The following is a 25196-nucleotide window of genomic DNA, read 5'->3' as shown; positions in this document are numbered from 1 at the left end:
ACAGCAGACTGGATGACAAAAGCTTCTCAACCGAATAATAACATGCATTTCCCATATGTATTCTGTGTTTAATTTCCTCCCGAGTATCATTTATATTTGTTACTGTTGCTCCAAGATATTTGAACTTCTCCACCTCTTTAAAGGATAAATTTCCAATTTTTATATTTCCATTTCGTACAATATTCTCGTCACGAGACATAATCATATACTTTGTCTTTTCGGGATTTACTTCCAAACCTATCTCTTTACTTGCTTCCAGTAAAATTTCCGTGTTTTCCCTAATCGTTTGTGAATTTTCTCCTAACATATTCACGTCATCCGCATAGACAAGCAGCTGATGTAACCCGTTCAATTCCAAACCCTCTCTGTTATCCTGGACTTTCCTAATGGCGTACTCTAGAGCAAAGTTAAAAAGTAAAGGTGATAGTGCATCTCCTTGCTTTAGACCACAGTGAATTGGAAACGCATCTGACAGAAACTGACCTATACGAACTCTGCTGTACGTTTCACTGAGACACATTTTAATTAATCGAAATTGTTTCTTGGGAATACCAAATTCAATAAGAATATCATATGAAACTTCTCTCTTAACCGAGTCATATGCCTTTTTGAAATCTATGAATAACTGATGCACTGTACCCTTATACTCCCAATTTTTCTCCATTATCTGTCGAATACAAAATATCTGGTCAATAGTTGATCTGTTACGCCTAAAACCACACTGATGGTCCCCAATAATTTCATCTACATATGAAGTTCATCTTCAAAAGTATATTGGACAAAATTTTGTACGACGTCAACAAAAGTGATATTCCTCGAAAGTTACTACAGTTAGTCTTCTTAAAGATAGGTATGATTATGGACTCCTTCCATTGTTCATATATATATATATATATATATGTAAAGCTCTTCTATACGATAACATTTTTCTTTCAATTCAATACTTTACAAGAAATTTTGTCTAAGATTGATCCACATTGAAAAAGATTTGTCAAATGCTGTGTCATATTGCTGAAAATTTGACAAGATTTTGAAACCTACCAAATATTACAATAGAAATATGTAAATTCTTTGGTAAATAACTAGGCTTTACAAAACAATATTTGTATTTAAGTTACGAGCTGAGGTCAGAGGGTGTTACTGTTAATATTATCCGCAAAGGACGAACAAGTATGACTTCGGCCACAGATGCATCACACATGAACAATGATGCATTTTCATTCTGCAACCTGCTCATATTGTGGAACTGCACGATACCCTAGAACGAAGAATATTACTATTGCTTCGTTGTTTTGAAACAACATCTATAAAATGAGTATTTGCCAAGGATATAAGTTACAATCTTCTTCGTTCAAATATAAATCTATTGGTACTTAACTCGAGATATCTGCCTTGCAATTTCCTCATACGCATTATTTTTCTTTATTTCACTGTGGTATTCCACAGAATCCACGGCGTAGTACAGGCATTGGTTTAGTTCTTATAATGGAATTAACTCGCAAACATCTTTCTCTGTCAGGACGCCATGCTTTTTGTGGTTCTAGCGCCATAATATTTTCGAATGGTATTGGTCTATTCCTTGAAAGAATTTATCGTCAATCTTTGATCAGTTAGAATATGTTCTTATTTATTTTTAAAAACAATCAAAGACTTTTAAGTATCTTAAGTGATGTGACAATAGAACTTGCAAATTATTGCCAAGTCTTGTGAAATATTGAATTTGACGAAAAGTTGATCGTGTACAAACAGCTCTAGAGTAGATTATGAAAGATACGAGAGAAAAATAAGTGTGACAGTCACCTGTATGAATGGGGTACCGTCCAGTCATGAGCGCCGCTCTTGTTGGTGTGCATGACGGTTGCACGTAATGGCTGTTCAGAATAACACCGTTGTACGCCAGGACGTCAATATTGGGTGTTGGTATCTGGTCTGATCCATGGAAACCAACATCGTTCCACCCCTGTGAAAGAAACATATCTGTGATAGGCTTACATAATTATTTCATTTTAGCAGAAAATAATAATAATAATAATAATAATAATAATAATAATAATAATAATAATAATAATAATAATAATCCGTGGCGCTAAAGCCCGTGAAGGGCCTAGACCGACCAGCCGGCTGCTGGCCTCACGTCCACATGCCGAAGCAGAGGTGGACGATCATCCAACCAGAATGGAGGTATCGTGTGGTTAGCACTTTGATCCCCCCAACCGTTATAGCTGGCATTCGTAACCGGATTTCGCTACCTATCGTAGCTTCCCAAGTGCATTACGATGGTGTGTGGGCACCGGTCCCATACACTGGCCGAAATTTCATGAGAAAATTTCTTCCCCCACGAGGACTCGAACCAGCGCGCATTCCGTAACGCGAGTCCTAGGCAGGATGCCTTAGACCGCGACGCCACGGCGCGGGACTTAGCGGAAAATATGAGTATTATAGTGCTGAAAAAAATCAATTTCGATATTGTCACGGAAATAAAAGTTTTCGGCATATCCGAAACAAAATCAAAATAGTTTTTGGCATACAGTCTATGTCTGTATTGCAATCTCTCCTAGACTAAGGGCGTATTTTGCACATATCTGTATCTACGTTTCTGTTCATCTGGGAATTATTCACGTGAAATATTGTAATTTTACTAATGGGTCTTCTTAAAAACGGACTAACATAATGAATCTAATTTTTTTTTTGAGGCGCATCATTAGCCGAACGACTAGAGCGTCAGCTTTCCGAATTCGAATCCGGCAAGTCCAACAGGAATTTGTGATGGAAAAAGACGGTCCTTGTAGTTTTTTTCTCGGGGTGTCCCCGTTTCCCTTACCAGAATTCCATCACTGCTGCATTAATCGTTCATCATCACGCGGTGCTATATATTATTTCGCTTCCCCTGGTGCCCAATGGCTACTAAAAGAACTACAGCTTCGGCGTATCGTCCATAAGTGTGAGCATATGGGTAAGTCAAGTGCCAGACATTAAATAAAAAAATGTATAGCTATATGTATTTCTTTCTTGATTAATTGTATTTTCTCATCGTGTAAGGTGTAGGGGGAGGGGTTTTGTGACGATGTAAAATATCAATTTCAAGATTCACTACATAAATAGATATTTTCAACATCCCTGATTTCGAAAGTCGTTTCTGACATGATGCCTAACAGTTTACAGTGATGTATCTTAAAATATCGGAAGAATTCCCTTCATATTCACTATATATACTATTCATCTGGAAATAATGTCTGCAACTCCTCAGGAAACAATCTCTCACAATTCCTCCATCCCTGTCGTTTTTCCTACCAAACATTCCAGGAAAAGGAAGGGTATACGCGACAATATACAGGACTACTAAAAAGGCTTTACCCGATTCCATAGCCTTGTATTATGAAAAGTATGAGACATACATTATTGAAAGTTATACCAATAAAAAGAGAAACCCATCAAGTTTTTGGTCCATCAACTGCTACAAGTGCTCGCGTCACGTGACAAACATCCACTCTGTAGTCTAACTCCTAACACACCCGCTGGAGCATATCACGATCAACTCTAGCCACTGCCGCACGGATTCGGCTATTAAGTTCTTCAAGATTAACTGGCAAAGGAGGTACATACACTTGATCTTTGACAAACCCCCATAGAAAAAATCACAGGGAGTCAGATCTGGCGACCGAGGAGGCCAACGGAGAACACACCGATCGTTGTTAGAAGCCCGTCCACACCAACGTTGTGGTAGATACTCATTAAGATACTCACGCACTTCCAGATGGAAATGTGGTGGAGCTCCATCTTGTTGAAATAAAAACCCTGGTTTATCTTCATGTAACTGAGGCATCAACCACATCAACGGGCTTCTAACAACGATCGGTGTGTTCTCCGTTGGTCTCCTCGGTCGCCAGATCTGACTCCCTGTGATTTTTTTCTATGGGGGTTTGTCAAAGATCAAGTGTTTGTACCTCCTTTGCCAGTTAATCTTGAAGAACTTAATAACCGGATCCGAGCGGCAGTGGCTAGAGTTGATCGTGATATGCTCCAGCGGGTGTGGCAGGAGTTAGACTATCGAGTCGATGTTTGTCGCGTGACGCGAGGAGGTCACATCGAGCACTTGTAGCAGTTGATGGGCCAAGAACTTGATGAGTTTCTCTTTTTATTGGTATAACTTTCAATAATGTATGTCTCATACTTTTCATAATACAAGGCTATGGAATCGGGTAAAGCCTTTGTAGTAGCCCTGTAGGTAAATCCTGAAAATTTCAATAACCACGGCTGATCAAGTGCGTGTGACGTATAATACACGTAAATGATGCGTTATTTTCTGCACCAGTACATTTTCAGGCCCCGATCCGCCCATTTTTGCGATTCCTCTTCTTAAGAAAATGTCACGTGAATTAATATTTTAAAATAAACATTTCTTAGGTAAAACTAAGCACTTACAATAATGAAAACATTTTTATGCTAATTACGGATATTTCTAACTGGTATAACAAGTATGAAATGACACAAACCGGTCCAAATAGACACAATGAGACAACGATGTTATTCTTCATGGCCTTTCCAGGATTCACACCCGGATCTTCCGACACTGAGGCGAGGTCATTCAACGCAATTATCTGGACAGTTATACCGAGATGAACACTTGCACTGCGTCACGACGATTCAGGGACGAGAAGCCTCGTTACCGTGTTCATTAGCCAGTCTGGAATAATGCCCCGCTGTCATGCAACTCGCAGTGACGAAGGGCCAATGAGCTGGCCCAAAACTAAGCCTGTTTCAATTAGTCTTTCATTGTCTCTAATGTATTAAAAGTGATTAAACATTTTTTTAAAATTTTCTTATGATTTGAGACTTCCACGTGACTGCGACATTTTTTGCACAGCGTCATTCATTCATAGCGTTCCTTTTAGTCTCCTCATATGATCCATCTATCTTAATGTTGTCATCTGATATCTTCTTCTGCCCCAAACTTTTCTCCCGTTCACCATTCCTTCCAGTGCATTCTTCAGTATGTAGGCAATTTCTTCTTAACCAGTGACCAGCCAATTTCGTTTTCTCTTCCTGATCAGTTTCAGGATTTTTCTTTCTTAATCCACTCTTTCTTGAACAGCCTCATTACTTATTCTGTCCATCCATTTCACACACTACTTTCTTATTCGTATTCACATTTCAAATACTAATATTAATAATCATTTCTCTTTATTTCGTTGTAACATCCATGTCTCTGCCTCATACAATGCCACACTCCACACAAAGCACTTCACTAGTCTCTTCCCTAGTTCTTTTCCCAAAGGTCCGCAGAAGATGCTCCTTTTTCTATTACAAGCCTCCTTTGCCATTGATATCCTCTTTTTTATTTCCTGGCAGCAACTCATGTTACTGCTTATAGTACACTCCAAGTATCTGAAGCTGTTCACTTGCTCTACTGCTTCATTTCGAATTCGCACGTTTACCTTCTTTAGTTTTCTTTCGATAACAGTTGTCTTCGTCTTGTTTGTATTAATCTCCGCTGCTCACAACTGGTCATTTAGCTCCAGTAGCATATCCCTTAGTATCAACTCCTCTACCAACAACACCGTATCATCAGTTTGCAAAATCGTATATACTTTATTCTTCTTTCTCATACTTTCACCCTCCCCCATGTTCTGAAAACAGTTCTTCACTAAATCCTCAAAGTACGAAAGTGATTAAAAAAGTAAGGTAATAGAGCTCTCACAGGTGACGTAACCACCTCTTGTTCGAATTTTCCGCCAGGGCCGCATCAGCAGACCACAACTTTATCATGCACTCATTAGAAGGCGCAAATTAATGTAAGATGGCTTCGCGCAGGAAAACATGGTGAAAGCGTAGTGTGATCCGTTTTTGCGTCTGAAGGGCACCTCACTAGCAGAAATTAATCGTCGATTTGCTAAGGTGTACGGTGAGAAACTGTGCCTCCGGTAGGAGGTACTGTACCAATCTCCCTACAGCCCCGACCTGGCACTCAGTGATCTCCATCTCTTCGGACAATTAAAGAAGCACGTGGGTGGTAAGCGATAACACCGATACTGCTGTTGAGCAAGTCGTCATGACGTGGCTTCAGGGACTTGGCGTAGATTTTTTCTATGCCTTGGTTTAGCGTTGGAACAAGTGTTTGGACAAGCATGGTGACTATGTTGAAAAGTAATGCGTACCAGTGCCCTACTATTGTGTATCAGTATATCTACCTGTGAAATAAAGTTTTTCCATGAGAACACTTGTTACCTTATTGAAGCATCCTCGTAGATGTGGAGCAGGGTAGGTGATAAAGGAAATCCTTGTATATCCGATATATTTTACAGTGAAAGGACTCATCAAGCTATGTTTTTGCAGTTTTCCTGGAAAAAATAAACGATGTAGCCTCCAGTTGCTTTTCTCACACTACTCTCTCTTTCGCATCATAAAATATTCCAGGAGGTCCCAGCGTGGAGATGAGGAGTGTGGATTTGACTAATTAGCCCCTCCTGACTTTACCGAAATTCAACGCAAGGGTTAATATCAGTCCTATTAGGGTTTTTGACCCGATCAAAGATAGGGAAATTCCAATTAGCCTTTGTCCCCATTTTATTTATAATTTCGTCTTACATAAGAAGTAAAATTATAAAGACAAACATTACAGCTGATTTAAGATAGTCGTTATAAAGTGTTTTATTTAAAAAATAGAGACCTATTAGTTTTATTTGAAAACTAGCCGTACCCGTGCGCTCCGCTGCACCCGTTAGAAATAAATATAAAGCAATTACATAATTAAAATAGGACATTTGATCCAGGGAACATTCGTGTTTGATATAAGGATAAATCGTTTATTATGTTACTTAATTTAAATTGTATTTGCATAATTAAAATCCGATCATTTTGATCCAGAGACCACTCATTTGGTCATAAAAATTATTTTAGGAAATACAGGAAACGAATGTACAGAATAGCCTATCAAGTTTTCTGTGCATAAGAAGCTATTTTAATCTTACCTGTCCTCGATTCACTCAGAAGTTACTGTAATAACATTATAGCATTATGTCCATCTAGAGAAACTACACTTTCCAATGGTGAATTAATAATTAATTATACAAATCGGTAAATTTAGCTTCTGATATTACTTCATACAAACACAGAAACATTATCTGTAGGCTATCTTTCATAGCTTTCGATTGTTGCTGTCCAAGGCCCCTTATAGACGAAGTCATTTGTTTTTTAATTCATTACACGGCCTTAGATGGCAGTTATTTTAATTTTAAAACTAATTTATCTCATTAAATATCAGTCCTATCAAAATTTTTCAAGGAATAAAACTTATCGGAAATTATTTTTAAAGAAACTTTTGTTATGTAATATATTTCACAAAAATCAATAATAAGCGAGATATTTCGATTTATTTAATTCAGGCCCCCTTATAACCCCCTTTTAAATAATATATTTTGAATGCCATATAGCCTAAAATCTAAGTTACAACGAACTTAATTTATATTCCAATTTTCATCGAAATCCGTTCAGCCATTATCGCGTGAAAAGGTAACAAACATACAGACAGACAGACAGACAGACAGACAGACAGACATACAAACAAAAATTAAAAAAAAGCGATTTTCGGTTTCAGGGTGGTTAATTGTATATGTTAGGACCAATTATTTTTGTAAAATCGAAAATTACCAGAAAAATTTCGGCTACAGATTTCTTATTAGTATAGATGATTATATTTGGCGTGCATCATTCCCGGTTTAGTTAACTCACTGATACAATCTTCTCGTATTGAAAGGTTACCACAAGGTAAAAGTTTTATAAACAATTAGGAGAAATTGCTATTCACATACACGCAACATGTCGAAAACAAATTTTTCCGGTATCACAAATAATAAAAATGTATTATCCTCCAGAATCTCGAAATTAACTTTTCTTTCTTTTTTAAGCATCACAATAGCCTAGTTTCCCCTCATATTTTGTATGAGGAATTACGAGGACTATTTGAATTTCAACATCCATAATGAAATAATACATTTGCAAGAGAATTTAGAACATCTTTTAATGACTGTGCATCTCTTGTTGCCGAAACATGACAAACACCGTCAGTGAGTTGAGAAATAATTATTTTCTGAAAAAAAAAAAGTATATACTGTATATATCTAGGGCAATATTCGAGCAAAAATGTTGTATCTTTGAAAAAAGTTCGAGGCAGAAGAAGATATCAGATGATAGGCAACATTAAGATACGTGGATCGTATGCGGAGACATAAGGCTGGTTCACAATAAACCGGGAATGGAAACGACAAAGAGAACAAGAACGGAAATATTGTTAAAATAAATGTATTTAAATGTGAGCATTCACAATTTATTTTCATGTTCTCGTTTCCGAGCTCCAGCAAGCTTCTCGTTAATTGTGAATGCTCACATTTAAATACATTTATTTTAACAATATTTCCGTTCTCGTTCTCGTCGTTTTCGTTCCCGGTCTATTGTAGACCAGCCTTGAAGACGAAAAGAGGGAAGATTGGAGAATTCTGAGTTTGCAGTGATGGATCTACCCTCGGTCAGAACACTATGAATGAATGAATGAATGAATGAATGAATGAATAAATGACAGTAAAAAACGATTAAATTAAGTTCCAAATACCTGTATTTAACAGTGAATAGGCACCGTTCAGGAAGATATGCTTCTTATTTTATACTCGTACTGTATTTGTGTTTTCCGGAGTTGAAAAATGGTATGCCTGTTAACTATCTTTACGTAACATATTACAGCCCATATGCTTAATGAAGATGAAATATAACTGACACGAAAACAATAAATATAAAATGGTAAGAAGTTTATTTTCAGTGTACCTGAACCATTAACCGGCATAAGAAATGTAGCTACTGTGCAAAATTAGTGCCAACTATTATTTCAATAAGATTTTGATTAGTAACACATCACTTTATATTCTGTGAAACAAGTTATTAATAATCCTCCACAATGTATTCGGAACAATTTAGGAACAGAAATATTAATAAATGATCATCATTCATGTTATGAATTTAATTGCATTCACTAATTATGTTAATTTTTTTTCTGAATTATTTCCGCGTATATTTAATCAGAACAAGTCATAAATAACCTTTTTCAGTAAATTTAGCTTTACCATTATTAGTATTTCATAAGATTTATGTCATTTGGTCAAATCAATAACATACATACAGTATATTTGTGCTTCTTGTACCACAATACATTTTTCCAATTTTAGACCAATATTAAATCAAGGGAAATTGGGACATGAACAAGAGAACTTACCAAATCATCTGCTAATATGAAGATTATATGTGGCCTGTCGTAGAGAGCAGCACAAGACAATGACGTCGTTATCAGGAAAAGTATACATTCTTGCATCTTCTCTGTTTCTGAACTAACCTGTAAAATTCACAATTCCTAACGTAAGATAATTTAATTTCAAAATCTTATTTATTTATATATTTATTCACTAGCTAAAACCACCCGGCGTTGCACGGGTTTTCCTTTCTGCTTCTGTTTTTAATTAAACTGGTTATTACATTTTCGGAAATCTCGGAAACCGAACTATAGACAACCAAAACGAATTGCCTTTACTAAGCTAAGATGTATTCTTTACTTAACGTCACTTACATGAATTAATGAACTCCTTAGCGAAATGCCTGCCAGCGTTAACTCAATTAAAAACAGTTGTAAATCAGGCACCGAAAAGAAAACATGTCATCATGTGCCTGATGTTCAAGGTTTTTTTATTTATATATTTGTTTTTATTTATTTATTCTGATGTAGTTAAGTCCATTAGCCCTTCTCTTCCACACCGCCAGAAATACAAATAAAATAATAGAAAAATCGAATTATGAACAAAGTAAAACCCAACGATAATATGATTCCTTTTCCTCTTTGTGATCAGTTTTAGCATCGAATCAATATGTACATATATAATTTAATTTATATTGGAAGATTTTTTATCCCTTGACCGCTGTGCACCACTTATATCATACCCAGTTTTTTTTTTAATGTGACTTGGAAAATTATATCTCACAAATTCAGAACATATTATATTAATTCTTATTTTATACACAGAATGCAGATACAATATAAACTTGCAATAAGTGAATTTTTTAACATAAAGACTAATATTCTGAGAGACGTATAGGCTTGACGGTATTTTAGAAATTAAGAGATTGTTATTTCCACAACGCATAACATACTACATTTACAACGTGATTATACAGATAGAATTTCGCAGTAACATATTTTCGGACGTGAACAACAATATTTTGAGAGACGTATATTTTAGAATTAATACAATGCTATTGTCAGTCGGCTTATGTACATTCACATACTACATTAGCAACATGACAGAAATATCATTGAATTGCTTTTTGATATGTGTAAAATCTTTTTTTTTTCTCCCACTCCTTTGTACAAAATATAGTCGAGGATGTGAAAAACACGCAGTTTTTAAGTAAATGTCTGCAACTTTGAGGTACTGTCCTCGAGCTTCATTTTAATATGGTCATTACAAATGCTAGTCGCACTGAATTGCAATTGCATTAAATAGAATGGGTATCATAGCAATACGTGAGATAAAAACATCTTATCCTTTCGTTTTTCCAGTTAATATTGCGACTTCTATTACGTTTCGCATGGGTTCTTCACACCAATTCATGTTTGTGCATAATTTTGGTGGGTTAATATTTCGCAGTAGTACGTCTGGTTATTCAATATTAAGTAAATTATGTGGTAGCAATCCTTGTAGTTTGAAAGAATTCTAGAATTCAGTTGCATAAAACACAGCCTGCTCACTATCTACAACTGCATCGAGAAATTCATAATACGGTCATGGACTGCGTAAAGATATTTATTTTATTCTACGAATTATCTAGTTTTAGCCTTCATGATGTTTACCAACAATGTTATTCGTGTTATAATTTCCATGGCCTTGTGAAAGTCGATGTTGAATGCAAAAGACAATAATAAAAAAACAATTGACTATAGAACGTAGCATTTTAATATTACATGTTCGGTCGTATTTATTTCTATTTTTTATAGTTTAATTAATTTAACGTCCATTTGTACAATTTTAATATAGCCTATGTTTTTCTCCTGGTTATGAAGGTTAAATGTGCAAACTTTTGTACATACCGGTCAAAGCGTGTAGATTTGTATAGAGAACATATATACCCACATTCACGTTTACCATATATATTAAGATATCAGTATAATTGTATGGTAACTTTGTTTGAGACAGCATAAATAAAATACTACGGGTATATTATTTATGTAATAAAACTCCCTCTATGGCGGGTTAAAATAAAATAACGTATCTAAAATAATGTAAATAAATTATCCAAAAAAAAAAAAAATAAGAGGAGTTGAGCTCAAGTTCGAACCTGTAATCCCTTACACTATAATCACTCATCTTACCACTACGCTACAGAAAGCTATGTATTTAAATGCCTGAATTTAAGCATTATGAATGAATGCTTTACATTTGCTGTCTATTATGTTTGATTTTGAATTTATAAAAACTAAACAAATATGTGTTTTATGTCATTTTGTATTGTATATTATTGCCCATGATACATTCAATCAAGAGATCGTACCCTCATTTACGTAGTTTTAACTTAATATTATTTTATTTTATATTCAAATAACAATATGGCCGCTTTTACAACGGAAGAAGACGTGACTGGATGACGTCAATAAAAAAACAATTTATTGTAGAAGAAGCCATTTTAATATCATAAAGGCCTTTTTACGTTCTAATTTGTATTGTTTTCAATAATTTAACGTCCATCTGTCCAATTTTAATGTAGCCTATGTTCTTCTCTGGGTTATGAAGATTAAATGTGCAAACTTTGGCAAATATCGGTCAAAGCGTGTAGATTTGTATTGAGAACATACACATACATACATACATACATACATACATACATACATACATACATACATACATACATACATACATACATACATACCCACATTCAATTTTATATATTAAGATATAGTGATATATTCCAAGCGCCAATGAAGATTTGTTTTCTAGTCAGTTATCTTTGTCTTACCAGCGGAAGCTGCAATTAATTTTTCTCGTGCAAATAAAAATTATTGTTGTGGAATTTAATCCATTAATCGATCAATTTCTATTGCAAGATTAATCGATGAAAAATATTTACTCGAATAATCGACTCGATTAAAATTAATCGGTAGTACTTGATGTTAATTATTATTTTGTTAATGCAAACTTAGAGTAAATATTCCGACAATAGGTATTCGTCTCTCAGAAATTGCTTACTTCAAACACGATAATACCGTTATTTTGTAACTGCAAAGCAGGTAGCATAGGGCAAATCTTTGCATAAACACTTCAGAAAGAGATTAAGATATGAGGACAGTGACCTGGCCTACCCCTATTGAAAGTTGAAACACAATGCGAAACCCTTATCAAGTTTGTCAGCTCGTTTTCCTAGCATTTGAAATACATATTTTTCTGGAATTCGCTCCCCCTCATTCCTTAGCCATGGCTATACTGTGTGGAAGTGAGAGAGTAGCTATATTCTTCTCTTTCTAATATTTTGTAATCCGATTTCAATAGGGGCCAGTCTGCTATTCTGTTGCAGTTTCTATACTGAGTTTCTAGATGAAGCTTGTGTGTTTAGTTTTCTAAAGAAAAAAATCAGATTTATGTGAATGCATTCATGAATGAAGCAGTATTAACTAGGTGAGTCTTCACACTTTTTTATTTGTGTTTGTCACAAAAATCCCGGAGAATTGACACATTAAGTTATAAGTCTACATAATAAATATGTTATAAATAAATAGTAAATAATAGGCCTATAGTAAATAATAATAATAATAATAATAATAATAATAATAATAATAATAATAATAGTAAATAACTAAAATAATATTATTTTGTAATACAACGATACAAACCTACTACATTTTATACTTATGCTTATCATCAAACACAATTTAAATTTAACAATAATTGTGTATTACAGTATATTAAAACTTTTTCAAATCGATTAAATATTTTGATCGATCGACAGCACTAATAAAAATGCATATTAGCGGTAATAAAGACGTGAAACGTGAATAATCTTAAATATTATCAGCTTCCAAGAATCCAACTCCATGCAGTTGGTTCTATCTCTATCAGTCTAATACTGGATTAAAAGAATACTAACCAGTAAATAAATTATTCTATCGTTAGACAAAGAATCTTTACTTATGCATTGTTGCTTATGTAACATTTAACGAATATTGTTGTTGCATTAGCGACAACAACTCTGCCTTTCGAGGAGCTAACACCCTCGGCTATAGTCACTTACACAAATTCCATGAGAATTGCCAACATAAATAAATAATAACTCTATGTTCAATTGAATGCAAAATGTCCATGGACATATCTTTCGATACCGCTAAAACGATATATAACAAATCAATATTCTCATATGTTTCTATGAAATTATATCTGAGTAATTCTGCCTTGGGGCTTGTAGTCAATGACATCAGTTTCGCTACTATAAAATACTAGTACTATGTGTTTGTTTAGTCAGCAGTCCGAACACCAATAAAGCATCACTTATGAGGCAACTAAGCCAGAAGATAATGGGTAGAGTTGTCAGTTCCTCTCCCCCACCATTGCGTACATCGCTGACTAGGAACATAATAGTAATAATACCCGTTCCAATTTGCGGTCTTGGAAAATTACTTCGCCACAATACAGTTCGCTCGATTATGGTTCACTACTTCGTAACCTCAATTATGAAGTTCACGAAGAGTTTGGCTGTCTTTTAACTGATGATTCCTCATGAAGACCGGATATCACTGTACTGGATCGCTAGAAATATTTAGGCTTTATTCATAAACCCACAGTACTGTTCGACATGAACAACAGTCCAGCCAAGTCTGCCGTGAGAAGCAACAAATTTATGAGCCTTGCAGTCAACATTTTGGTACTCAGTACAGAATTACCACCTGGAAGGTTATTGTTCTTGTGTTTGGAGGACGAGAGTGTGTTCCTAGAGAAACTCTTGAGGTTCTCTAAAAACTTGAAGTCTGTGGTACGACTATTGGTGCTATAGCATCATCAATCATGAAATCTTCACTGGCTATCATTGGTCATTTATATTTGCTACAACTCTCTTAATTTATTTCTGTTAATGATATACTTTCTTCAGATTGTATATTTGACATTGTTAACCAGAATTAATAAAGAGGTCGTTCTTCTGGAACCCTGTTAGGGGCGGCTGTATCGTATGTTTTTACGAATAAATTACTTAATTTTTTTAATAAATGTAAAATTTCCTTGTACTTATATGATGGTGATATAGGGTAAAGGTTGGTAATATTGTGATACTAATAATATTATGATAATACTTTTTGAAAATTTTTTACAATTTTACTGAGCGAGGGAAGGATCGGTTTTGTGCAGAAACTTGTCCATGAACATTCCCTCAATACGTTGATGCAAAAACCGATCTTCCTCTCACTCAGTAAAATTGTAAAAAATTCTATAATGGTAGTAATTAAGACGCGAGTATGTTTGTTTATGAAACGAGCGCAAGCGAGTTTCATAATTTTCATACGAGCGTTCTTAATTACCATTATAGGCAAGTTTCATATGACTTTTTATGCTCGACCATATTTCTAACTTGAAATTATTCATAAGTATTCATGTTATGGTTATGTAAGCGAGGAGCGGAACTGACCTGAATTGTGAGATGTGCACAGACGCGAAAGTATTGTTTTTTTCCGAGGCACGAATGTCATTGACCTTGATATAATCTAGAGAATGAAATGAATATTAGTCTTGATATAACCTGGAAATTGATTTAGGATTGAAAAACGAGATGACAAATTGAATTTATTTGAATATTATTTACAATTAACGCTAATTATTATAGTAACAGAACATAACCTCCTGCGACAGTATTGGATTTCCAGCCTCCGTGGCTTTTCGCTAATTGTCTATCGATTGCATATCCGAGAATAATCGATACTTGCGGTTTTATAATGGTACAAAGGTGATTTATCATTGGCTGAACAACTGAATTATAATTAATAGGTGTTCTTTAATGAGGTGCATTAAAGGCCTACTACCAGGTGTATAATTACTACATTTCGGCATGGTCGAGAATAAAGTTTATTAAATTACTTTCTCCTATACCTACTGTACTGTACAGAGTAACTAAAAAAGTTCTTATGCACGTCGGTAGACTTTATGTAGGCACCATTTGTACTCGTAGCTTGACAGATATCAAAACGATACTCAGGCTCTTGTCATATTTGAGGCTTTATTAATGCAACTGCTTCAACGATACGCTGTTTCAAATCGTCCAAATCTCGAACTTCCCTCTTTTATAGATACGGAATTAAAATTTGTAGCGAGTCTTGTTGGGAGTCCACCTGTATGTAGGCAACAATTTCGCACGACTGTCCAAAAGCAGCATACAGGGGCTCCTGTTTACTGCACATGCGCAATTGTGTTTTAAGCGAAACTTTAAGGGAGCTCCAAATTTTATTTCCGTAGTCTATTAGTCATTAATTTGCATCATATGAAAATTAATAAAATCAATAACAAATTAATCTTTAATACATTACTGTACAAATTCTTCCTCAAAATATCACGTGCATTATTAATAACTGGGATCAATACAATAATTATTTTTTTAAACTCCTTATTATAGTTTATCTTGTTATTTTCATAAAATTTACGTCAATTGACTGATGCCCTTAAAATCCAAAATTTGTAAAAGACCTAAGATTCCGGTCTCTAATATTCACACTTTATCGTATATAACATTCTTATTGAATTTGGTATTTCCAAGAAACTAGTTCGATTAATTAAAATGTGTCTAAATGAAACTTACAGCAGAGTCCGTATAGACCAGCTTCTGTCTGATGCTTTTCTAATTCACTGCGGGCTAAAACAAGGAGGTGCACTATCATTTTTACTTTTTAACTTCGCTCTAGAATATGCCATTAGGAAAGTTCAGGATAACAGACAGGGTTTGGAATTGAACGGGTTACATCAGCTTCTTGTCTATGCGGATGACGTGAATATATTAGGAGAAAATCCACAGACGATTAGGGAAAACACGGGAATTTTACTTGAAGCAAGTAAAGGCTGGTTCACAACAAATCGGGAACGGAAAACGACAACGAGGACGAGAACGGAAATATTGTTAAAATAAATGTATTTAAATGCATTTATTTTAACGTTATTTCCGTTCTAGTTCTCGTTGTCGTTTCCATTCCCGATTTATTGTGAACCAGCCTTAAAGCGATAGATTTGGAAGTAAACCCCGAAAATACAAAGTATATGATTATGTCTCGTGACCGGAATATTGTAAGAAATGGAATTATAAAAATTGGAGCTTTATTTTTTGAAGAGGTGAAAAAATTCAAATATCTTGGAGCAACAGTAAGACATATAAATGACACTCGGGAGGAAATTAAACGCAGAATAAATATGGGAAATGCGTGTTATTATTCGGTTGATAAGCTTTTGTCATCTAGTCTGCTGTCAAAAAATCTGAAAGAATTTATAAAACAGTTATATTACCGGTTGTTCTGCATGATTGTGAAACTTGGACTCTCACTTTGAGAGAGGAACAGAGATTAAGGGTGTTTGAGAATAAGGTTCTTAGGAAAATATATGGGGCTGAGAGGGATGAAGTTACAGGAGAATGGAGAAAGTTACACAATGCAGAACTGCACGCATTGTATTCTTCACCTGATAAAATTAGGAACATTAAATCCAGACGTTTGAGATGGGCAGGGCATGTAGCACGTATGGGCGAATCCAGAAATGCATATAGAGTGTTAGTTGGGAGGCTGGAGGGGAAAAAACCTTTGGGGAGACCGAGACGTAGATGGGAGGATAATATGAAAATAGATTTAGGGAGGTGGGATATGATAGAGACTAGATTAATCTTGCACAGGATAGGGACTGATGTTGGGCTTATGTGAGGGCGGCAATGAACCTTCGGGTTCCTTAAAAGCCATTTGTAAGTAAGTAAGGTGAGGATTCTTGGTGAGAAATGCACCTTAACTTCATTGTTTTAGATTAGAGGGACAAGAGCTTAGCAAAAGAACTGTACGTGACTAGCTGCATAATGACGACAGACTTTTACCTTGATATACAAAAAGTGACGTATCACCACAAAACATCACAAATAATTTTAATAATTATCTTCAGTATCTCAAGGACAGCATCAAACAACGCATTACTCTTGAAAGATGTTATACACGATGTTGTAAGAGTGCAGTAGAATAAAGCTTAGAAATGTCTTTCGGTCCCAAATTACCCTGTTAACACAGTAGTCTATTTAACGTGAAAGTTATTAGGCCTAATAAAATAATGATTAGGTATGAATAAAATCTGGCTAGTAGTTTCCGGTAATGTTTGTATACAGACAAACCAGCAAACGGAGAGAATGCTCGAATACATCTCTTGAATCTGAGGGATGTTGAAAATGTGTATTTAATTTAGAATACAGATTTTTTGGAGTTTTATATTTTCTCAGGTATGAGAAAGTAAACTAAGAGTTCTGTTTTATGATCGCACTTTCTTTGCTCCTTTTGTAACTCGTAATAAATGCATTTATTCAGGGACGTAAGGAAGGGGGGAGTTACCGGGCTTGAACCCCCATTGAACTTAAAAAAATTATACATATTTAGATTTTAATATTTTTTTTATCCATAATCGTCTTTTCTTCTCTAATTTTTCACTATCAGAATAACAAAATCTACATCGACATAAGGCATAGTCCTCCTACTCCTCCTTCAATATAATCCCTATGATTGGTGCTGCTGCACGTTCGAATTATAACAATGCTGTCTTTATTAAAGCGAGACCTACCATCTAGTACCAACTTTGTAATAAAATGAAGCCGACACAATATGAAATGTAACTTGTTGTGAAACATATTGAAAAGGTTGTTTTGACAGTTCTACAATGCAGATGTTAAATATTATGCATTGTCGATTTTAAACTCACTTTAAGAGCGGTATTCACCCGTTCGTTAGTTTGAGTTCTGACTTTATCGTGAAACGTTCGTTTAACGTTTTGTGCATTTGACAGTTCATATTTTAAATAATAGTAATAATAATATTAATGACGATAATAATAATAATAATAATAATAATAATAATAATAATAATAATAATACACAAAATTTAAAATACCGATAATGCAAATTGTAAACAATTTAATAATGATCTCACCCCTTGACAAAATTCTGCGTACGCCACTGCATTTATTTCACATGAACTAACATAATGAGGACTGTTTAAGCTTTACGCGAGTTTGATCGCTTTGAGGGCGAGACTTCGGTTCTGGGTACCGAAGGTGAAATGCTTACGTAACAGTTTCCTGGAAACTACACAGAGCGATCAGTGATGTAATCTAGGGTAATCCCCTTCTAGTTGAAATTAATTCGCTATGGGAATGTTACTGAAAGGATCTTGATGAAGGATGGATAGAACAGAGAAAAATCCTCTCCGGCACCGGGACCCGAACCCGGGTTTTCAGCTCTACGTGCTGGCGCTTTATCCACTAAGCCGGACCGGGATTCGATAACGCAGAATTCCTGCACGGAAATATCATACGTACAATACTTCGTAAGTAATCACTTAGTGATTCAAGACGGCGCTCATCCCGTCGAATCCCGGCCACTTAGTCACCCGTAATGAGTGCACCTCTGTACATAGTGCGTTGAACATTGTGCCACTGTCACATATTCTGTGACACTACGTGAGAATAGTCCACGAAAGGGAAAACTGAGAGGTAGAACTTAAACTGAAGGGATTCGATCCGGCATCGGAACTGGAATCCGGTGTAGTTTAGTGAATAAAGCGCCAGCACGTAGAGCTGAAAACCCGGGTTCGGGTCCCGGTACCGGAGAGAATTTTTCTCTGTTTTATCCAACCTTCATCATGTTAAAATGCAGAATTCCTGTACGGAATTATCATATGTACTTCGGTACATCATAATAATATGAAAGGATCTTGTTCATATAGCCTTCCTCCTCTGAATTTTATATAAAGTGACTCACGAATAGTGCACAATGGTCCAAAAAACAAATCTAGTTGGACAAAAACCATTTTATCATTTTAAAGGAAAGCGACTCAGAATCATATAATCATATCCTACTTTCTTTCTTTTGATTTATTGCTCTCACATGCCCCACTAGTGGTTCCTCAAACATTAACAACCACTGACAGGCGAGATCTGAAACAGTAATGTTTTGTGTCGTATTGAAGTTTCTTTGTGAGTATGCACCTTCTTTGCATTTTTATTTTAAACTAGCCATACCCGTGCGCTTCGCTGCACTTGTTATAAATATTCTACGATTCCCGTAGATAAAGCTTCCTTACTCTCAACATTACTAACGATTTCATTGCACAGGACTGCCATATTGCCAAAAATTAAATGTCAGTTTTATTTTGAGGGGGGGGGGAAATGTTGATAAGAACATTTTAGATTCAGTTCTGAACTATAAATTACATTATGCCGTTTCCTTGCGCGATTTATGGACCACTATACCTATGTTTGTTTGTTTATTTATTTATACTACAAAACAAAATAAAAACAACATTTTGTATCAACCAGCACTTTTTTACCATTTGGTCATCCGCAAGTTTGCATTTTTATTGTACTAGAATCTAGATCTCGGAGGAATTATATTATATTATATTATATTATATTATATTATATTATATTATATTATATTATATTATACTAGCCGTACCCGTGCGCTCCGCTGCACCTGTTAAAAATAAATATAAAGTAATTACATAATTAAAATAGGACGTTTGATCCAGAGAACATTCGTGTTTGATAGTAGGATAAATCGTTTAATATGTTACTTAATTTAAACTGTACTTAAATTAAAATGCGATCATTTTGGTCCAGAAAGCACTCATTTGGTGCAATGACAATTCCTTTAACATGTTTCTTAATTGTTATTACATGCAACCATAGTTTAATGAACATTGACATAATTTAGATTTAATGTGTAGGCCTATACTTTATTTCACTTGCTATATGTTTCCATTGAATTATGGTAATAACTTAATTTTAACCCTTGTTGTTTTCTACGTATTCAGTAAATGGAGCTTGGCCCACTATGGTTCTGAACTCTTCAAATAACTTAAATTATATTATATTATATTATATTATATTATATTATATTATATTATATTATATTATATTATATTATATTATATTATATTATATTATTATATCAGAAGTTACCGTAATAACATTATAGTATTATGTCCGTCTAGAGAAACTACACTTTCCAATGGTGAAATAATAATTAATTATACAAATCGGTTAATTTAGCTTCCGATATTACTTCATACAAACATAGAAACATTCTCTGTAGTCTATCTTTCATAGCTTTCGATTGTTGTTGTCCAAGGCTCCTTACAAACCAAGTCATTTGTTTTTTATTTCGTTACACGGCCTTAGATGGCAGTTATTTTAATTTTAAAACTCATTTATCTCATTAAATATCAGTCCTATCAAAATTTTTCAAAGAATAAAACTTATCGCAAATGATTTTTAAAGAAACTTTTGTTATGTAACATTTTTCACAAAAATCAATAATACGCGAGATATTTCGATTTATTTAATTCAGGTCCCCTTATAACTCCCCTTTTAAATAATGTATTTTGAATGCCATATAGCCTAAAATCTAAGTTACAACGAACTTAATTTATATTCCAATTTTCATCGAAATCCGTTCAGCCATTATCGCGTGAAAAGGTAACAAACATACAGACAGACAGGCATACAAACAAAAATTTCAAAAATGCTATTTTCGGTTTCAGGGTGATTAATTGTGTATGTTAGGACCAATTATTTTTGGAAAATCGAAAATTACCAGAAAAATTTCGGCTACAGATTTATTATTAGTATAGATTATATTATATTATATTATATTATATTATATTATATTATATTATATTATATTATATTATATTATATTATATTATATTATATTATATTATATTATATTATATTATATTATTTAATGCTATACTATACATCAGTAAGATCGAAACTCGAATATGCATCTATAATTTAGAACTCTATTACAATTACTGATTGTGCTAAATTAAAAAATATTCAAAACAAATTTATATCATTATGTTCGTAAATTTCTGCATAATAACTCCGGGTATAGCTATGAGCTAAAATGCGAGTACTCTAAATGTCGAAGCTTGTATGCTGGACGTCAAGAACTCGATAACTTATTCTTATGTAGACTAACAAGCAAACATTCTGATGGGGACAGATAAAAACTTTATTTTTTTTCTTTCACCATGTTAATAATGTCAAAAGAAGTGCTTATATAAATTTTGGCCACTCGACCACAATTACGAGGGGCGTAAAAAAATAAGTTCTCCAAGGACCGTTTAACAGACAGAAAACATAGTTTCATTGGAAACATTTATTGGAACAGACACAGCAATTGTTGAGCTATTTTTCAACATATTCACCACCGGAATTGAGACATTTGTCATATCATGGGATCGACAGAGAGGTGCACACAACTGTCAAACGCTGGTTCCGATCTCAGGCGGCTGACTTCTACGACACAAGGATACAAAAATTGATCCCATGGTATGACAAATGTCTCAATTCCAGTGGGAGATATGTTGACAAATAGCGCAACAAATGCTGTATCTGTTTCAACAAATCTTTCCAAGCAATTGTGCTATTTTTCTGTAAACGGTCCCAGTGAAAATCACTTTCTGGACGGCCTCGTAATTGTGGTCGAGTGGCCAAAATTTGTATAAGCACTTGTTTTGACATTATCAACATGACGAAAGAAAAAAAAAATTAACATTTTTAGAATAACTCTTCTCGGGTTTTCAGCCAAGTGAGGTGGAGATTAGCTTCCAAGTTTTCGACGGCTAGCTCTGCCATCTTCTTCATCCCTGAAGAAGATGGCAGAGCTAGCCGTCGAAAGCTTGGAAGCTAATCTCCAACTCACCTGGCTGAGAACCCGAGAAGAGTTATTCTATATCAAACGCCGGGAAAGCCTCAAGTCATACATTAACATTTTTATCTGCCTCCATCAGAATGTTTGCTTGTAAGCTCTTCATCCCTGAAGAAGATGGCAGAGCTAGCCGTCGAAAGCTTGGAAGCTAATCTCCAACTCACCTGGCTGAGAACCCGAGAAGAGTTATTCTATATCAAACGCCGGGAAAGCCTCAAGTCATACATTAACATTTTTATCTGCCTCCATCAGAATGTTTGCTTATAAGCTCTTTACAGGTGACATTAACTGTGAATCTGTCTTAAGCAGTGTCAGCTTTCGTATTTCGATGAAGGACATGAGACTTCACAAACTTTTCTATTTTAGAAATTCTAAATCACTCTCTCTGGTCTCCAGATGCATTAAAAATGCTAACTTGTATGTATGTGATTTTAATCTTTTCAGTGTATAGAAGTATTAGATCATGACAATGTCATTAGCTTTTATATTACTGTATTTGTAAACTTTTTCTGCACAAAACTGTAATATTTTCTGTAATATTTAACTCCTTACTATAAATTTAATAATATTGTTTGCAAAACATGTTCTTAAATTTGTTTTTATTGTCACTGTTATATAGTTAATTGTACCATAGTTGTTCATTTTATTATTGTATTAATTGTATCACTGTGCTGGACTTTTATTGGACAATGGTTGTTGTCCAGAACATTAATATCAATAAATAATTAAATAAATAAATTTATTATAGTAGTCTTCTGGTACTGTAGTAATGTAAGTGGAAATTTAAAATGAATAAATAAATAAATAAATAAATAAATAAATAAATAAATTGTAGTAGTCTTCTAATGCTGTTGTACTGTAAGTGTAAATTTAAAATAAATAAATAAATAAATAAATAAATAAATAAATAAATAAATAAATAAATAAATAAATAAATAAAATATATATCACAGTGCATCACACACATTTGATGTAACTTTATCTTCACCAGTCTTAAAACCACCACAGTCTGAAAGGATGTTACTTTATCCTGTGAGAAAATAAAAACGGCAGCACTTCAGAGGCAAAGTAACTAATTCTTAATCTGCTACTTACTGTTGCTTTGCCACAATTATCCTGACACCTGCAGCTCACTGACACAGCTCTACACTTTTCTTCTTTCTCGACTTTTGAACATGCCTCCCACCTTCTGCACTGCAATTATATATCTCCCCACCACTTCCGTCTTCTTAGCTCAGGCGTAAAGGAATAAAGGATATTCACAAAGAACATACACTGGATTTTTATTATTTCGAGGATGCGATTGTTCTAGGTCAAGTGTGCTTGTTGTGTTCGCCACAAGGGCAACATAAATGCCTAATTTTCGTACCCGTGATGTCAGGACAGTCTCAACGGGGGCCAGTGCATTGCTAGCGACTCTGATTTATGGTAGGAACGTGTTTGATTCGCATTTTCTGTCGTTCTAAACTGAAGCTTTTAATGGAGTTTCGCTTCTTCCAAAATACATTTCTACTTCCTGCACAAATCATTCGTCTCTCTGTGGACATTTCTTGCGTATTAGGAGGAACTTTCAGTTCTAATTCAATGTAACGTCGACGACCGAATATCTCAATCAGTGGGACAATGGCTCGCACTGGAAAAACGCGTGTTCGACACTGATCGTGTTATTCTTTCTTTCTTTATGATTTGGACTATTTAATCCGTTCCGACTTTATATTGTTCGGACCATCTCTTCTTTGGTCTACCCAGGTTTATTCTACCTTTAGGATGAGATCTTAAGGCTAGAATAGGGATTCTGATTTTTTCACTCTGTTTTTATATTGTCACCAGTTTTTCCTGATTTTGTTTATTATTTCATTCAGTTCTTCTATTTCCAATTCTTGTCTGTGTAGCCAGTTACTGATCTCAGGAATCTCATTTCTGCTGCTTGTATTCTTGCCGTTAGTGTCCGTGTTTCTGATTTTATCACCACAAAAACGGTTCTCCAATTGCCGGGATTCGAACCCGGGGCCACAGTCATTGCACGCCTGTGTTCTGTCAACTGAGTTATCAAGGCGGCTCGGTCCTTATCTTAACTTTTAGAAGTAAGTGAAACTGCAGTTCTTTTCCAGTCGTATGAATTATAGTATGATCATTTAGAAATGTTTTTATTGAACAGAAGTAGACTCTTGCGGAAGTTTCTAAATAATCTTAAATGACGAAGTTATTATTTTTTCTCCTCTCTCTTCCTTTTTTTCCCCCCTTTTTATTATCTTGATATATTACTTAATCGTTTGTATCTGTATGCTATATTGTACGTTTTTGCTATTCAACTTTTTATGTCTTGTAACCCACATGTATTTTCCTATTAGTATATTAACTGTATATTATATCTCAAGTGAATTAGGCCCAGTTGTACGAACACGGAATAAAGTCCTGTTAAAATTAATTCCAGGTTATGCGAGAAATGTATTGTACGAACTTGGAATAGTGCATTATTCGGAGGATAACTTCCGAATAAGCTATTCCATGCTTTCAGTAACTGTTAAATTTCTATCTGAGAATAAAATATGAAATGGCAGCAGGATTAGACATGAATCTCTGGTAGTGATGATGAATTACATGTAATATATTTTTGAGAGTGCGGAAATAAAGAAAATAAGGCACAGACTTTATCTATTAAACGAGTGTAACAATGAAGAATTTCTGGCAAGATTCAGTCTAAAAATGGACACTGCTTAAAGTGTGCTGGGATTGATGATTATTGGAACACATAACACACTTTCATCATTATAAAGAAATTGTAATTTTTTAAATAATTAAAATTAAATTTAAGCAAATTCATAGCACAATATTATATCAGTATTACGTTTTGCATTATCATAACCTAGCTATAGACTCATGCTCTTATCCTTTGTTTAAAAGTTATGGCATCAGTTTTTGCTTTCTATCACGTTCTTATAGTCATTCACTATCACAACTAGCTTAAGTGTATCTTCTATCTAATAATTTTGACTTCTAATTTATTTTGATTTACTCATTCCTTTATAATAAACTCTGTACACAAAATAATGATATGTTCAGAAAATAAATTTCAACAATTACTGGTATTCTGAATGTACTTTATAAACAAAACACCATCTAAAATATTGCCAACCTCTGTTTCAATTCGGTTAACTATGAAATAGATAACCTTGGAATAAACGAACGTC

General features: G+C 34.5%; 2 protein-coding genes across 3 annotated transcripts in view; one reads left to right on the top strand and one right to left on the bottom strand.

Moving 5' to 3' along the window:
* The window catches only part of LOC138697688 (luciferin sulfotransferase-like), a 102984-nt gene that overhangs the window by 20944 nt on the left and 56844 nt on the right, over positions 1-25196 (top strand). The gene's annotated exons all lie outside the window — the stretch shown is intronic.
* Positions 1-25196, bottom strand: part of LOC138697686 (arylsulfatase B-like) — a 45335-nt gene that overhangs the window by 17642 nt on the left and 2497 nt on the right. The window contains exons 1-3 of one of the 2 annotated variants that reach the window (XM_069823146.1): positions 23101-23228; positions 9260-9376; positions 1801-1960 (exon numbers count right to left, since the gene is read on the bottom strand). In XM_069823146.1, the coding sequence (XP_069679247.1) occupies positions 1801-1960; positions 9260-9355 (256 nt within the window). In that variant the 5' untranslated portion in view covers positions 9356-9376; positions 23101-23228. Of the gene's footprint in view, positions 1-1800; positions 1961-9259; positions 9377-23100; positions 23229-25196 lie in introns of those variants that run through there. The other variant, XM_069823145.1, reaches the window with a different exon arrangement.

The sequence above is a fragment of the Periplaneta americana genome, chromosome 4 (assembly GCF_040183065.1).
Source record: "Periplaneta americana isolate PAMFEO1 chromosome 4, P.americana_PAMFEO1_priV1, whole genome shotgun sequence".
Taxonomy (NCBI): Eukaryota; Metazoa; Arthropoda; class Insecta; order Blattodea; family Blattidae; genus Periplaneta; species Periplaneta americana.
This window is presented reverse-complemented; position numbering and strand designations above follow the sequence as displayed.